This window comes from Kryptolebias marmoratus, linkage group LG4 (genome assembly GCF_001649575.2).
Source record: "Kryptolebias marmoratus isolate JLee-2015 linkage group LG4, ASM164957v2, whole genome shotgun sequence".
NCBI classification, from domain to species: domain Eukaryota; kingdom Metazoa; phylum Chordata; class Actinopteri; order Cyprinodontiformes; family Rivulidae; genus Kryptolebias; species Kryptolebias marmoratus.
Genome location: NC_051433.1, coordinates 18,298,862 through 18,315,270, shown reverse-complemented (window position 1 = coordinate 18,315,270; position 16,409 = coordinate 18,298,862). Strand labels below are relative to the sequence as shown.

The 16,409-nt window shown below is 38.3% G+C and overlaps 1 protein-coding gene across 5 annotated transcripts in view; it reads left to right on the top strand.

Moving 5' to 3' along the window:
• LOC108239883 overlaps window positions 1-16,202 on the top strand; it is a 37,222-nt gene extending 21,020 nt beyond the window's left edge. The window contains exons 5-24 of one of the 5 annotated variants that reach the window (XR_003039414.2): window positions 724-847; window positions 1,618-1,714; window positions 1,930-2,016; window positions 2,126-2,242; window positions 4,337-4,435; window positions 4,517-4,665; window positions 5,783-5,921; window positions 6,123-6,245; window positions 6,397-6,594; window positions 6,702-7,642; window positions 8,730-8,982; window positions 9,395-9,484; window positions 11,353-11,577; window positions 12,192-12,362; window positions 13,381-13,558; window positions 14,216-14,332; window positions 14,432-14,686; window positions 14,996-15,282; window positions 15,407-15,467; window positions 15,589-16,202. Coding sequence is in view for 4 of the 5 variants with exons in the window: in XM_025007347.2 (XP_024863115.1) it covers window positions 724-847; window positions 1,618-1,714; window positions 1,930-2,016; window positions 2,126-2,242; window positions 4,337-4,435; window positions 4,517-4,665; window positions 5,783-5,921; window positions 6,123-6,245; window positions 6,397-6,594; window positions 6,702-7,642; window positions 8,730-8,982; window positions 9,395-9,484; window positions 11,353-11,577; window positions 12,192-12,362; window positions 13,381-13,558; window positions 14,216-14,332; window positions 14,432-14,686; window positions 14,996-15,270; window positions 15,407-15,442 (3,674 nt within the window). In the remaining variant the exon portion in view is untranslated. Of the gene's footprint in view, window positions 1-723; window positions 848-1,617; window positions 1,715-1,929; window positions 2,017-2,125; window positions 2,243-4,336; window positions 4,436-4,516; window positions 4,666-5,782; window positions 5,922-6,122; window positions 6,246-6,396; window positions 6,595-6,701; window positions 7,643-8,729; window positions 8,983-9,394; window positions 9,485-11,352; window positions 11,578-12,191; window positions 12,363-13,380; window positions 13,559-14,215; window positions 14,333-14,431; window positions 14,687-14,995; window positions 15,283-15,406; window positions 15,477-15,588 lie in introns of those variants that run through there. The other 4 variants (XM_025007348.2, XM_025007347.2, XM_017422913.3 and 1 more) reach the window with 4 other exon arrangements.
• The last annotated feature ends 207 nt before the right edge of the window (window positions 16,203-16,409 follow it).

The following is a 16,409-nucleotide window of genomic DNA, read 5'->3' as shown; positions in this document are numbered from 1 at the left end:
AATCATCAAAATTAAACGAAATAAACATTTGAAATATATGAGTTTGTATGTAATGTATGAATATAATATACAAGTTTCACTTTTTAAATGGAATTACTGAAATCAATCTACTTTTTCATGATATTCTAATTTTATGACCAGCACCTGTATATGACTAAATTGACCAGATGGTCAACCATACTGAGCATCAGACTATTCCTAAAGTAAGAAATATTGTGATATATCTGGGGGAAATTAACCCTGGCTGCACTACAAGTAGTGGAGTTTGTTGTTGCTGCTATCCTGGGTTAAAAAAAATCATGTAATGCAAATATCATAGCAATGCTGTTTCATACTAGAAGCACTCAGAGAGGAGCAAACCTCCTCCAAGACCATAGAGTCAATAAAAAGTAATGTGGTCTGGCTCAATCTGGATTACTATCAAATTTTAATCATTTGGTTTTTTGTTTTTGTTTTTTTGTGACAATGCCAACATTTCCTAAACGTTTCATCCAAATTTGTTCATTATTAGTTTTTATGTCAATTTACGATCCAACAGAGAAACAAACAAACACGACCAAAAACATAAACTCCTTGGCGGAGGTAAAAACAGCTTTCACATAAACTGTTATTAAGTTTTGGAGATTGGAGTTGTCTTAGGACAGCAGAAAACCACTTTGGTTTCTTTTGGACTAGCAGACTTTGACAAACAAAAATTACATTTTTTTTGTCTTTCACACACAGGCAGCAGGGACAAGAATGGCAGGGCAGTGGTGGAGGTCTACGGAGACAGGAAGGAGTGGACGTCTCCTCTTGTGTCAGCACAGAGTGTGTGTGAACTGCTGCTGTACTTACACTCCATACCAAGGTACACTTTAGAGAGGACCCCGCTACCATGGAGCATTATGTGAATGAATTTAGTGATTCAGATTAATCTGGAACATTTTGGAGGTCAGTTTAATCCATATTAGCGTAGTGAAGTCCTTTGTTGTCCAACAGACAAAAGCAGATGTTGGCTTCAAGTGGACCAGAATGCAATAAGAGATTTCACCACAAGAGGGCAGCAAATTACTGTTAGAAATGTTTTTACTCCAGTGGAGGTTTCAGAATGCATAACTTCTCTTCCACATTTCGTGTTTACTTGTGCTCATCTATTTGCCCTATTTCATGCTTAAAAATTAATGTAAAAAGTTATTTTTCTTTATCTGCCCCCTGAGATAACCTTAGATAATGTTCTGCATAGAACTGGAAATAGTTACCAATAAAGGTCTGCAAGTTACCCCTTTAACCAAGTGACTTGTTTACACTGTGTATAATGTAGACATAAATTTAAGAGGTTATTTCTCCAGTTGTCCCGACCTTCCAGTGTCACCAGAACAGAAACATACCACAGCAGTCTGTTGCAGGCAGGCCGGCTGCCAGCTGTCTGGTATGTGGGGCCTTACCAGAATTAGCAACCATGTCTGATTTAGGCTCACACAACGGTTAGACTACTCAAGAAGAGGCCATTAGGAGGGGTGTGGGAAGGCACTGAAGACATAGGATAGGATGTTGAATTGAGTAGTTCGAGCCCAAAAGCAGAGCGTGAAGATGAAGATATCAAGTTCCAGTGTGCCTTAACATGATCTCATGTTTTAGTAGGAAAGATGTTCGAGAGCTGGGAATGACACTGGTCATCAATGCAAGGAAGAAGCTTCCCCCACTTCACCTCTACAAAGCCCTGCTGATGGCGCAGGTTAAAACAAAACTGCAGCACACACACACACACACTTGTTTAGAAAGCTCTGTGATAAGATTCACACTTAAGGAAATCTAATTGCTGTCAGGACCAGAATCTCATTTGTCACCAAATACAGAAATAAAAACTGCACAAGTTTTCTTTGTTCTGTGAAGGAAGTAAAACAAGTCCCTTTTTGGGGGTCTTTGTCTGTTTGTCTCTGCCTGATACAGGAACAAGCTCTCCACGCCGTTCACAGCATCGTCATACTAACAGATAAAGACTGTTGTCCCCGACCTGAGAAACATCCTGGTCTGCAGGTCAGAAATGAAAGCAACTCTAACATCCGTCTTTGGTTTTCATCATTTTTATTGAATACTACAATTAGTACAACATTCTTACCTCTTGTTTGTTTGTGCTGGTATTTAGATTGACTTGGTGACTTCAACAAGAGCCCTAAACAAGACGGTGGAAGCTTCCCAGCTGACCTCTGAACTAGGCGGGACTTTTATATACAATCACTCTGACTGGCTGCAGTTCCATCAGGTACAGCATTTTAGAAACTATCGTTCTGATTACCAGTCAAGTTTCACTTCAGAACTCAAGAAAAAACACATTTTATGCAGCTTTTATATTAAGTACATTGTTGCAAATTCAAAATCTTGTATTTTATGATGTTAGAACTTTTGTATTACATGTTATGTTGGGAAAACAGACTGAAGAGATGCTTAGAAAGCACAACTAACATTACTTTAAGGGTAAATACCATAAAAACATAATAAGGTCTTAAATCTTGTATCTTAAACACAATGATTTGTTTTGCTTTCGTAAGGCTGTAACTGTCTTGCCATCATATTTTTCTAACGACCCTTGAAATGTTCAACATCTCACTCCTCTTAACGTAACAACATGCACATGTTCTTGTGCTGCTGATTACATTCCTGCAACAGACAGCTCACTTTAGTTTATCTATAAATGCACATAAATAATCCAGCTGCCCTCTCTAGCATGAGGAGGCACCCAGGTAAAAAGAAGAGCAAGAAAACATCCGCTCTTTATTCGGACAGTTTAATTGACAAGATTAATTATATGCAGATGATTTGTGTTTGTGTTATGGTCTGTGATTTCTCAATTTCATCATAATCATTTAGGCTTTCACATCAAGTCAATAAGCTCTTCCCCTATGGACAAAGTTGGTTCCAGTTTCTTTAGTTATGTCTTTAAACTGTCAAAAAAAAGTGTATTCAGCAACTTAGTATAGAACTGAAGGATGGTGAATTTTTATGAAGCATGTTTTATGAAGCATGTTGGTTCTTTGTCTGCCATCTATAAACAACAATGGTTCATCATGTAAGTAAAGCTTATTTTAATACTTGAACACTTCGTAGATCTGTGTTTTGTGTCTTAAAAGTTACAATTCCTCCAAAACAGTCTGGTACAAGGACTGGTTGTAGTTTGAGGTGATGATGTTTGAGAGAGAGATAAACAGGACAGAGAGGCAACAGGTGGACTGGATGAAAGAATAAAGTTCTTTATTTACAAAAAAAAGAAGAAGCTTAATCAGGCTGTACGAGTGCTAGAAAAAAACAGTGAAATGATACAAGAGCCAGACAGGCAAAGGAATGACGAGGCTGTGACTGGAAGCAAATGAAAACCAGGGACTGCATATGCTGACTGAAGATAACGACTCACGCATTGTAGGTGGTATGATTAGTTAATAGGAACCCGATGTGCAGGGGAAGCAGAGGAGAAGATAAACTCAGACCACAGGGAATAAACTGAGTAATGAAACAAGAAACCAAATCAGATAGTGTCATAGAAAAACTTTAGTCAAGACAGACTGAAAATAAACATGAACACAGACAAACCGAACAAAAACCTCAGAAACTGTAAACTATGACACCAGGATTAAAATGAGTTTAAAAAAATGTAGCAAATATGTCAAACAGATGCAGAGATTTTGCTTTGGGCCACTATAAAACCAACAAAAACACCTTGGAAACAAAATAAAACCAGTCATTTTTAAAGGAATACATATTGTCCACTGCACTGCATGCAATCTGTTAGCACTCGGAGTACGTGATGAGGATGACTCTCAGCTACTACCACGCCAAATTTTAATTCAATGTTTGCTAAACTGAATCAGTTGAAGCCAAATGTTCTCAGTTGTAGATGTAGGTTCAGTGGTTACTTTTTGAGAGTTTCATTCAAATCTGTCCAGTGGTTCATGAACTATTTTCTGACAGGCACACACACATGCACACAAAGACAGAAAAATTATGACTGCTTGCCTTTCATGGCAGCAGGAGACTAAATTAGGCATTTTTCAAACATGTTATATTATAAAGTTTCATTCAATCCCTTAAAAACCATTTAAGAAAGAGTGTAAACTGATAATGTTTTATATACAAGCACCTATCTTGTCAGTCCTGTCTGTCAGTTTCCAAATTTTCTGAGATCTTTCAAAGCCACCATATAAGGTTCATTGTCCACCATGTTTGTAGTTCATAGCTAATAATCAGAAATCAGCATGCCTGCTGCCTGTGGTGCTCTCCATTCTCTACTCCTTTATAGAGTCTTTATATAAAGTTTTTATGGGTTCATTACGGTACATCATGTCTTGTGTTTAAATCATTTCAGAAACTAGTACCTTTCATGGCCGACCTGCGAGGGGCCAACGGTTTGCTGCAAAATGCCATCAAGAAGGTGGATAGTAGGAAACAGATGGACACTGCCCAGGTAGGAGGTGTTCACGTTGGGATGCGGGTCTAGTTTGTTGCAAGTTTCACACGCTGACTGCTTGTCGCGTTGCTCTTGCAGGAAGTGCAGCAAAGCATTCAGGAGCAAAGGGTTTTAATGAAAGAGGTGCTGGAAGATGCTGGACTGGTAACTCTGCAAAAGGAAGGAGGAACGTTACTGGCCAGGATGAAAAAAGAAGAGTTCAGATTTCCACAATCTGAGGACTACAGGTATCATATTGGATTTATGATTTGTTCTATCTTTTTAAAGTACTGAACAAAAGTCTTGAATCATCCCTCGTTTCTTGATAACTCGTTTCCAGAGTTGTGTCAACAGATAATAGACAAGTTGACAAAAAATTGGGATTAATAGGCACTTTGTTACCACAGCTTTTCACAACAACACAGCTTGTTTCCATTGATTCAGCAGGATTTATTTAAAATGCCAAAATTCACACAGTTTGACACATAAAATAGGATTTTAGCTCCAACAAGGTGATTCCCAGAGAGCTGAAAATTTTACATACAGTGCAGCAGATGCTCATTCATGTCTCAAGTCCTGCTGATTTTGTAAAGACATGGTTTTCAGATATTATTCATCTCCTATAGACTTTTAGGCCTGACATTCCTTCTATTGTCCTCTGCTTGTCCACTTTTTGTATTTTTAAACAAATACTTCACAATATGGTGTCGTGATTTGGCACAAGAACTTCAAAAGACCTTTTTATCAAGACAACTCTAAAAGATTATAAGTCTAGCTCATTTGAAGAAAACTGTATAAATTGTAGCATCTGTCACTGTGGTCCATTGTCTTCAAAGAGCTTTTTGTAAAAGTCTATGGTTTGTTTTTTTACTCTAATAATGCTTCTAAGAATGGGATGCTGCACCTTTAAGAGACGTCACTTGCTACAGTTTTTTTCTGCTTTTGTCTGGTTTCAGTTTTTGGAACCTTGTGGTGTGAGGTGGACATAGCTGTGAATGGATTCGTCATGCTGAAGCAGATTTTAAAGAGAACAAATGTTTCAGATGGAATTTAAGAGTCTAAATGTATTTATGTGCATACAAGTTACAAGACAAACAAGTCATAACAACCATCTTTTGAATCAACTGTAGGTTTTGGTAAATAAATGGCTAAAATAGCACAAAGTCTGCAGAAGTAGTTAGACTGCTAAAAATGTACAGAAAAAAAAAATAATAATATTAATAATAAACACAGGAAAACAACAGTGTGAATGATGAATCATTCATTTTCTCTTTAATGCAAAATATTAGAAGTTTTCCCCCAGAAGGGGTTCATAGTGAAAGTTAGTGGTCAGCTAACTTTTTGTCCCTATTTTTTTCTGTGCAGAGATGCTTTGGAGACTGTGACTAGTCTGTACAACCAGGTGGAGGAGAAGCTCCACATGCTGGTGATGAGATCGAATGAGTCCCTGCAGCAGCTGGAGTTCCTCCTCAAACTCAGAGAGATGGAGGCCAAAATCATCTCGGTACCTTTGGTTCTTTTATCGCCATCATAACTTTCTTTAAATCCACAATGAGCGAAGACACATCTAAGGCTCACTGATGGATTTGTGTGGCCATGAATGTTGGTCTGGTTTTGTCCACATGTGACTGTTTCTCATTAACCGCATGTTGAACCCACAGCACTGTAAGGTAACTCCGCATACGTTCTGCTTTCTGTGTTGCAGGCGGGGATATGGTTCAGTTCAGAAGGTGAACAGAGCCTGAAGAGCTCTTACACAACAAATGACACAGCCATGACCGCAGAAAAAGTGTTGCGGAACTTGAATCTGTTTCTCAAAACGTCTAAGGTATTAAAAACTTACTGTTTGGATGTTCATGTGGCATATTGACATTTTTGTCATATTTTTCCATTTGTTGCAAAAATTATAATTTTTCACATGAATGCAGTAGGTGTAAAATACAGAGAAGTACATATGTGACCCCTTCTTTTTGCTTTAGGAAAAACAACAGCATGCCCTGAGCCTTGTGGCGGAGGCAGAGAAGCTTGTTGGCAACAGCAGCTCCTGTCCTGCAACAGATATCTTTCGGACACTCGTTGGCACTTTCAGATCTAACGTAGATGACTTTATGTTACGGGCAGAGCAGAAGAAGAAGGAACTGGATTCACTGGTGCAAATGTACAGCTTTTGTGAAAAGGTTTGTTTTACTAAAGCTTGACATTTTCCTGTTTATATCAATTTTCTTCTCTTCTTGAGTGTATCTTGATTTAAATTTCCTTTGAATCTTTCACCCGCTCTGCCTAGGTGACAGCTTTGGCCAAAGAATGCGGTAACTTCTTGGCGCAGGTCGAGGAGGGATGTCTGTCTGCTGAGACACTAACCACACTCCAGTTGTATCAGGAAAGGTTAGATGGTGAATTTTCCCCCCGACACTTCCAGGCCCTGAAAGCGAAAACCTGCGCCATGGTAGCGGGGGCCTCTCAAGTGATGGGAGTGTGGAATGCAGCCTGGATCCGGAGCCAAGAAGTCAAGCAGCGTCTTGAGGAGATGAAGAAGAAGAAGAAAAAAGGCATAGATAAGAAGCAGATCCAGCAGACCACAGCTGCAAACCCTCCAGGAAAACATGGAGAAACAAAGAAGGAGGGTGAAAGGAGTGAGCTGGGGGAGGCTGAGAGCTCTCTGATGCTCTCTCAGAAGGAGGTCAACAATGCTGCAGAAAGTCCAAAAGAAAGCATCAACGTTGCATGCTGCAAGCACAACATTAAAACCGATCTCAAAGAGACTGAAAACCAAGGATCAAATGCGCAAACACAAGCTGAAAGTGCACCAAAGACTCCAGTTTTGCCAGAAATTGGCAACTACCCTCCAGAAAGCAAATGGAGACCAAGAGAGCATCACAGCGAAGCAGATCTGAGGAGTTTAGACTCCACGAAAGACGGGGAGGATTTTCCATCGCACCAAAATCTGGGCCGGTCTCTAAGCGAGGGCATGTGCGTGATAAACTTCTCTAGCTTATCACCTTTGAACATAAGTCCCAAACACTGTCACAGCAAGAAACACTCACTGGATCAAAATCTGCCACCCTCCAAAAATCATCATGTGAATTTATGGCCCGAGAACCTGAACTGTGAGCCAAAAAGAGAGGAGGAGGATGAAGGATGTATGGTCTCTGCTACGAGCCCTGAAATGTTAAAGACTTCAGAGACATTACTCTCACCAACAGAAAGCAATGGCAGCAATGTTTTGTAAGTTATCCTCCCTACAACTGAAGCTCAGTTAAATGCTGAAAAATTTAAAACTGCATTTAAATTTAAATTAGAATTTAAATTGCATTGCATTGCATTTAAATTAGAAATTTACTAAAGGATTTTAAAAGGCGTTAATGTAGCTACTGGCCAAACTTCCAACAAGTTAATGAGCAGCAGGCAGAAACAGACTAAAAATTAGGATTAAACAAACAGTTGTGCAAATACTATATGTAAGATCCTTAAAATGATTGAACGGTGGGCATCAGAAAACTCTGATGGTCCACACATGTAAAGGTTTATGTTTCTGCAGTGTTTGATGTAGCAGAAGTTCAAAAGACTCTTCACTTCCAGCTTTGAAAAGAAAATTTTGAGCAAAAACATAACTGAATCTGGGGAAATTTAGGTGTGCTCTGCATTCTGACGGGATTTGAGAGAAAACCCTAAGTCCTATATCAGTGAGAGAAACACTGGGTGAAAAAAGACAAAAAATATCTTTGTTTTAATGTAAGAAGAGTTTGTTTGATAAAGATAGGAAAATTTTAAACAGCTCAAAGTTAGTGTAACATCATCAACTGTCAAAAACTCAGATAAAATTACAAAATCTAAACTGTGATTGTGTAAAAACCGTAAAAGATGTCAAAATTTCTGTTCAGTTGTGTAAAGTCCAACTGTGATCTGATTAAACTATGAATCATGTTTTTAGTGTGAAATATGTATGGAATATATAGCTTTGAAAAGAGCTGAGTTTTCTTATCTGATAAGCTGAAATGTCATTTATTTCCATTGTTGTTCTTGTTCCAGTTTAATGTGAACTTTGTCTACATCATGTGGTGTGTCATAGCACACTACTCTAGATTGAGACACATGTTCTGGTGCATAATTTGCATGTTTTTTTCAAAAAGCAGAGTAATACTGGTGCTTCAATGCATTGGCACCCTTAAATGTACAAAAAACTTTATTCAGTAGCTGTTCAACTTATACATAATGTTAAAGAAATAAAGCATGATTCTGAGCTCACCTGTGTTTAGTTAGAAGCTTTAACACAGTAAATGATTCAACATGTTTTCATTTCCTTAACTCGAAGCAGGACAGTACAGAAGATCTTAGAGGAGCTGCTGTCCACAGAGAGGGAGTACGTCCAAGCCCTGGGTTATGTCCGCGAGCACTACTTCCCCGAGCTGGAGAGAGCAGACGTCCCTCAGGACCTCAGGGGACAGAGGGGGAGCATTTTCGGGAACTTGGAAAAGCTCCATGACTTTCACCGCCACCATTTTCTGGATGAGCTGGAGAGCTGCATGGCCGAGCCCTTCAGAGTAGGACGCAGCTTTCTGCGTCATGTAAGCACCTTAAATGGTTTTGTGTTAATCACTTTAAGATGAAGAGTTTGCTTCCTGTGCAAACTAAACATTCTTCGGCTCAAACTGACTTTGTAAAAATGAAACACGTACAAACTAGACCTATCATTGTTTATCGGAAAGCAACACAGTTTGCAACATGCAATTTTGTGTAATTTCAAGAAGTTGCCCAGATAAAGAAGTTTAATCAGTTGTAAAGTTTCCAGATGTTTCTTAACTGGAGGCTGATGCATCTTTGGCTTCCAAGACTTGTTTTTTTTTTACCAGCAACTTAAGGGCTGGTTTCACTGAACCGATACTGGAATAATTGTGTTGTTTACATTTTTTGCATCATAGATCTTGGTGGTTTTAATGATGGTAACTAATGGTGTTTATTTATTCCCTTTATTTCCAGAGAGAGAGCTTTGCTTTGTATGCCCTTTACAGCAAGAACAAGCCACAGTCAGACCGTCTTCTCATCAATCATGGGAAGACTTTTTTTAAGGTGAGAACCACCTCCAGCCTCAGACTTTTTGTCTCTCATCAATCTTCTCAAAACCAGCTTGTGAATTTCCTACAGGAAGGGAAAAGCATATTAAAGGTATATATTTTAGACCAAATTATTATGTGTATAGTAGACTGACTGATGGACTGAAATATTGTAAAAAATAATAAAAGGTAATATACCAATTTTTTTGTCTTATCTTAAAGATTTTTCTGTTTTTTGACAGATGTGAAAATATACTTAAAATTACAGAAATTTCCTGAAAGAATTATTTCTGTAATAAATAAACAATGTTGTAATAGAATTTTTGTTTTTAATATAAAAAAGACTGTTGAAATACATTTGTAGATTTGCCACAATTTCACTAAAGTTTATTTTTAATTTGAGAATAATCTAATTAATTTAAGTTTAATCTGAGTGGGTTTTCTTCCACAGCCAAAAACCATGTATGTTAGGCTAGTTTGTGATGCTAAATCCTTTTAGTGAGTTTGTACAGTCATTGGCTTTGTGCCTCTGTGTTGGTTATGTGATGGACTGGCTGTCATGAAGTAGTGGTGATAAGACTCAAGAGGCAGATAACTATGATGTAACAAACTCTAATCAAAAATAAAAAGTTGATAGAGCAGCAAACCTAAACCTAAAACCTAAATAGGTGTAAATACAAACAATAACACAAAGTACAAATACCAAAACACAGGACGAAACCTGTGTAGAGTCAATTTGTTAAAATAGAAAAGACTGGTTAAATATACATAATATTGTTTGTAATTTCAAACCTAATTATTTTTTATAAAAAAAATTCTATATATTGGTCATTTATTGTCATTAAAGGTCAAGACATTCTTCACTTAACAGTACAAAAATTCATAACATTAAAGGTAGAAGCTGTTTTAATTATTGCTGTATTTTTGTGACACTTCTTCTTATTATTATATTTGTCAAGTTATTTACTGTGCTTCCCCACTTGACAGGGATAGACATTCACACATCATCTTCACTGGCTTTCATCTTTCTTAATTTCTTCCTTTATTTTCAGGTTATTTTTTCAGATTATTTTTTCCAGGTGCATCTTGTATGTTTTGTTAGAGTGAAAGTAGAAGACTATTAGCTTGAATAAATACATTTTCATCAACAGTATTAAACTTACAACCAACCTGTGGCTATCTTCAAAATCTACCAAGTGCTTTATCCACAGAACTTTACAAAATTTAATACCAAGAAAATATTCTCATTATCTCATAATGCCACAAAGACACAATAATCAAATGTTTCACATTATCTCTTCAATGAGCCCATAAATCTCAAGACAGTTAACATTAAACATTTGGTAAAATCAAACAAAATCTAAACAATTGTTGCAAAGCAATCAGTCCATGACAAACGTCACAGAGCAGAAATGTTTGAGCCACACCCTTCAGAGAAATTAGCTCGGTGACTGCTTCACCTCCAACACCATCTCAGAAGCAACAGAGTTCGGACCATTATTGGTTCAAAAGTTTGTTTTCTTACCGGCTGCCTCTCTGGTGTTTGTAAATGTCGGTTCTGCACAGATTTTCTGTCTGGTTGGCACCATCCACAGCATTCAAGTGTTGTGCACCATGTTTCTGGTCCCTGTGTCATCAGGTTATCACAGAATGGTTCCTCTCTTCTAAGCTTGACTTAACAATATCAAAGTTTTATTCTGGTTGCAAGAATATGACTATGTTTAACTGAATAGTTATTTTTTCTATAAATCCTTCCCTTCTCTTAAAGCCCAAGTGTTTAGTTACTTTTTCCCAAAGTCATTCCAACACGAAGTCACCCCAGCACCTTCTGTCACGTTCCACCTCCTAACTTTGGCGCGCCGTTCTCCTCTGCTCTTGTTCCAGCAAAAGCAGCTGAAGCTTGGGGACAAAATGGACTTGTGGTCCTACTTGCTGAAGCCTGTGCAACGCATCAGTAAGTACAGCTTGCTGCTGCAGGATGTGATGAGGGAGTGTGGACCGGAGCAAAGCAGAGAGATCGCTGAGATCAAGGCAGCCCTCGAGGTCATCCACTTCCAGCTTCGCCATGGCAACAACCTGCTGGCCATGGATGCCATCCGCAACTGCGATGTGAGCAGGGTCTCTCAACAGTTGTTTTAGCTTAGTGTCAGCAAAATGTCAAGATTACCTTTCAAGTTGCACTTATTTATTACTTACATCAGATTAGGAAACATACTGATCATTCTCATTTAGTACTGTACAAGCATCTGTGAACATTAAGATATGTGCAGGATATTAGGATATTTCAGTATTTAATAACACACAATGAAGGATGTTTTCAGAAATATTCAGTTTGCATTGACATATGGGTGGTCAGTACAGATATGAGACGGAAAGGGATGAGAAGAAGCGATAAATCCTCATATTTCCACACTTTTCCAGGAAATTTATCAGGAGTTACTGTGGGGAGGGCATACTGGAAATCCATTGTTTGATGAGCCAAAACAAAAGGAATGGAGTTAGAGTTATTTTGTTAGTAATTGATAACCAGCAGATGGTTTCTGTTAACGATAAAGTGAAAATTCAGTGTTCTTTTGTTCACAGCTGTATGTTCACATCTTCTGCAGTAACAGCTGATGAGCTAAAGAAGAACTGGCAGTGGAAATTAGCACTTTGCTCATGTGAAGCACTTTTCTTCCCTGACTGCACTGGAAATGACCTCTGTTTCCTTTGTGTCACTGCAGGTTAATCTGAAAGAGCAGGGCCAGCTCATACGTCAGGATGAACTCCTGGTGACATTCAGGAAGAAAAAGTGTTTTCGACACATTTTTCTCTTTCAAGAACTCATCCTCTTTAGCAAGACCAGAAAAACGGACGTTGGAAATGACACATACGTCTATAAGCAATCCTTTAAGGTAAGCTCACTGTGCAGTATGTGCACTCTCACCCACAGAGAGGAGAAACTTCTCCCTATGTGTCACTATGATAGCAACATTTTTAACCTCACTTACACACTCAAGGACATGACAGGACAGGACTGAACATGACTTCAGATTTAAGACAAACTAAAGTAGCACTTAATTTAAACATCCACCTATTTTCTTTACCCACTTCTCCATTCCGAGTCACGGGAGCCTATCTTCAGTGTTCCAGTGTTCTTTCGAGGAACTCATATCACTCACTAACTTTCATATCAGAGTTTTAAACTAAGAACATCTCGTGATGAAAATGGACAGTTATTATCGTTTTGGTCAAAACTTTTAAAAGGACTTTATGTGCCATCTCATGTGAGAATGATGCGTTGAGGATGCCACTCAGCTTCTACCACACAAAATTAGCTCAATATCTGTAAATCTGACTGTGTTCTAGTTGTTTTTGTGTTGGCTAAGTCTGATTAGCTGTGGTGGCCACCTTGACCTGGGATGACTCGAAAAGTTGATTAGTTCTAGATGTAGAGTCAATAATTAATTTCCTAGTGTTTCATTAAAATCTGTCCATTGGTTTATTAAGATATTTTGCTGTAAGACAAACAGGATTGACATCAATGGGTAATCCCAAAGTTTTAAACAAAGATGTACAATATGTAACGCCTAAAATATGTATAAGAATGATGCTCAGCTACTATTACACAAAGTTCTAGCTCAATATCTGTCTATATGGACAAATTTGAGCCATTTTTGTGTTGGCTAAAGTCAACTAGCTGTAGCAGCCAGCTTGAATTGGATTAACTCCTAAAGGTAATGAGTTGTAGATGTGCATTTACGTTCAAGGATTACGTTCTGAAAGTTTCTTTGATTTTAACTTTCAGTAACCTCTCAGGCTGACTTCGTATTAAAGCAGTCATAGATTCTTCTCTGTGTTTCGATTAACTTTGATTAACACTGAAACTTCAACCTTATGAGTTCACATGATTTTTATTTTGTCTCTTAATAGACGTGTGATATAGGCATGACCCAGAACAGCGGAGACAGTGGCTTGTGTTTTGAGATCTGGTTCAGAAAGAGGAAAAGCCAGGACACGTACACCCTGCAGGCAGTCAGCCGGGAGACGAAGGAGGCCTGGACCAAGGACCTGGAGCGGATCCTGTGGGAGCAGGCCATACACAACAGAGGTATGATAAAAAAAAAATAATGTCATTTATGTTGTTTAAGACGGGCATTTTATTTAAAATAAGGGATCTTAGCTGCTGTTATTATCACTTACCACCATTAAAGACAGGGAATCATGTAATTGCCTCTGTGTCTGTTCGTCTGTCAACAAAACATCTCATAAAAGGTTAAACTGATTAACTTTGAAGTCAATCTGATTAAAGATGGCTACAACTAACTGATCTGTCTCAGTCAGGTTTAAAGATATTGAGCTAAACTTTGGTGTGGTAGTAGTTAGGAGTCATCCCCAACATACTCTGAGAGATAACTGATCATGCAAGATCTTTGTTTAAAACTTTGGCATTCAAGATGGAAGGCAACATTCGTCCCTTCAAAGTATGCTATTTTAATGTTTTTATACATTTCTGAGCACATCTTTATGTGCAGATGTTGTAATAGAGCACACAATCTTTATGTGGATACTCAACAACAACAACAAAAAAAAAAAAAATCCAACACAAACAGCAGATTTAAATAAAATAAAGACAGTAATCTGTTCCATGAAAACATTCCTGGCAGAGCTCAATCGAGGATTTAAATTCAAAGTTATCTGTTCAGCAAATGTGTGATGTAATGTCAGTTTCAAATATTTGTCTAATGATGTTTTGTGTGTTTTTAAGAGGTTCGCATGCAGGAGAGAGTGTTCCTGGGAATTGGAAACAAGCCTTTCATGGACATCCAGCCCAGCGAGGCAGCTATCAGTGACAGAGCCATAAACTGTGCGCTGATTGGAAGAGGTACAATTTGATCTTTTTAAATCAATATTTGAGTTTGTTGTTTTTTTTAACCTAATCGTACTTCCTGTTACTGAACCTAATGTCCCTTGTTCTCTGCAGAAACCAAGCTGCTCTCCTCTGTGAGATCCTGTGGGTCACATGGTGAGCTTCCAGCAGGGCGACCAAAATCTGTTGGTTCAGGCAGCAGCTCTTCTTCCTCCTCTTCCTCTGGACGAGGCTCCCTGTCCCCCGTCGGATACGCGATTGGGCCTAAGAGGAGGGTGGTTTCAGCAGGGCTTCCAGGATACGTGTCCCCCTCCGGAGCTCTGGAGGAGGACGACATGGACCATGAGTGTGGAAACCAGAACTTATTGTGTGAGTAAAAAACTATTTTCATATGGAGCACAGGAATCTGCTGAACAGAAAAGGTATAAATCTCTGCAGAGGCAGATCCTCCTATTGCTGCTGGAGTGTTTTTTGATCTCGGGGTGTCATACTTCAAGCCAGATGACACCTCCTCTACAAAACTGGAAGGCAAAAGGTCAGAGGTCTGGGTAAACACCTCTGAATCATGACAAGTTTATTTCAGGAGTAAAACTTATTCCTGACACCGTGTTTGCTTAGCTGCTGTTCATGCATTTATGATTTTTAATCTGCACAAAATAATTCTTCCCTTTTCTCCAGTGGACAGCTCGGAGTCTTCAGGGGAGAGTGTGAGCGGTTTCAGCAGCTCCAGCCACAGCTACCAGTCAGCTGTGGGAGAGATGGAGGACAACTCCTCCGTCTGCGCCTCGATAATCACTGTCAAAGAGGTCGGGGCTGCTCATGCGACTGAAGCCTCCACCGTCATCCAAAAAGCAGATGCACTGCCAGGATCTGCAGTGAAAAAACAACCACAAGTTGCACCTAAGCTCCAAAATCAACACCAGTGCCAAAACAAAGATCTGCCTTGCAGCAAGGTGCAGTAGAAGGCATGTCTGAGTGACATTTCATAAGATTCGATTCAAAATGTTAAAAATGCTGAAAACATTTGTCATATTGTAGGTTAGTCACAGTTTCTGGTTTACACTAAACAATTGCTTTTTTTCATCTCAGACCCTGAGCACAAATGTAAAGTCCACAGAGGTTTGACCTGTGAGAAAAGGCATAAAGTGAAGTAAATATGGCACCTTTTCTTCTACAATCTGAAACTAGAATAAAACTTCAAACTCTATTCAATTTTTATGCAAGTAATCTTTTGCTCTGTTGTTTTTTTTTTTTTTTTAAATATTTTTTAGAACCATGAAAAAAAGAGAATCCTGTTTGTATAAGAAGCCATGAAGAGGAAAATATTCTGAAGAAAAACATCATCATTCCAACCTGTTACTGTAATGACCTGTTACCTGATTGTAAATAAAGTTTAGTTTTTGTTATTATTTTTTCCACTAAACCAACAGGTCAGTTGTGTTTGTAACTGCTCTAGGTTATGAATATAAACCGGGATCGTTTTGATTTTGAAACACATAGACAAATAATGCATTACATACATTAACACACTGTAAAGGCAAACAAACAATGAAACACACCGTCGTTGTGTGACTTATTCATAACACAATGCCACAGTAAAGTGTACTGTAGTCTGAAAACAGGTAATTAAAGATGTCTAATACTAAGTGTGCTGTCCTGTGTGCAAAATTGAAATACTTAACACAACTTAACTGCGACAGATTTGTGCATTTGAAATTAAAACAAGTGTTTTCTTGTAATTATCATCTTTGTCACTGATAAGAATTGTTGCAGACCTGTTTGGCTTTCTGTAATTGAAAACAAATTGTTTGCAGTGATGCCGGTTTGCTCTGATATGTTTGTTTTTACACCTCTTTTTTTGTAATAAACATAACCGTCACTGACAGCCAGTCTGAAATGTCCTTTCTATCATCAAAATGTCTCTTTAACACAAGCTAAAGTTAGAAACTGATAGAAAATACAGATGTGTTGAAGTTAAAGTGAACAGACTTTAGAACCTTTGTTTTTATTTGCTGTTTTGTTAAAGGTTGTATTTAACTCCCTTTACTGCAAAACATGCAGCAGTAAAAGTGCCATGGGTGACATATAAAAA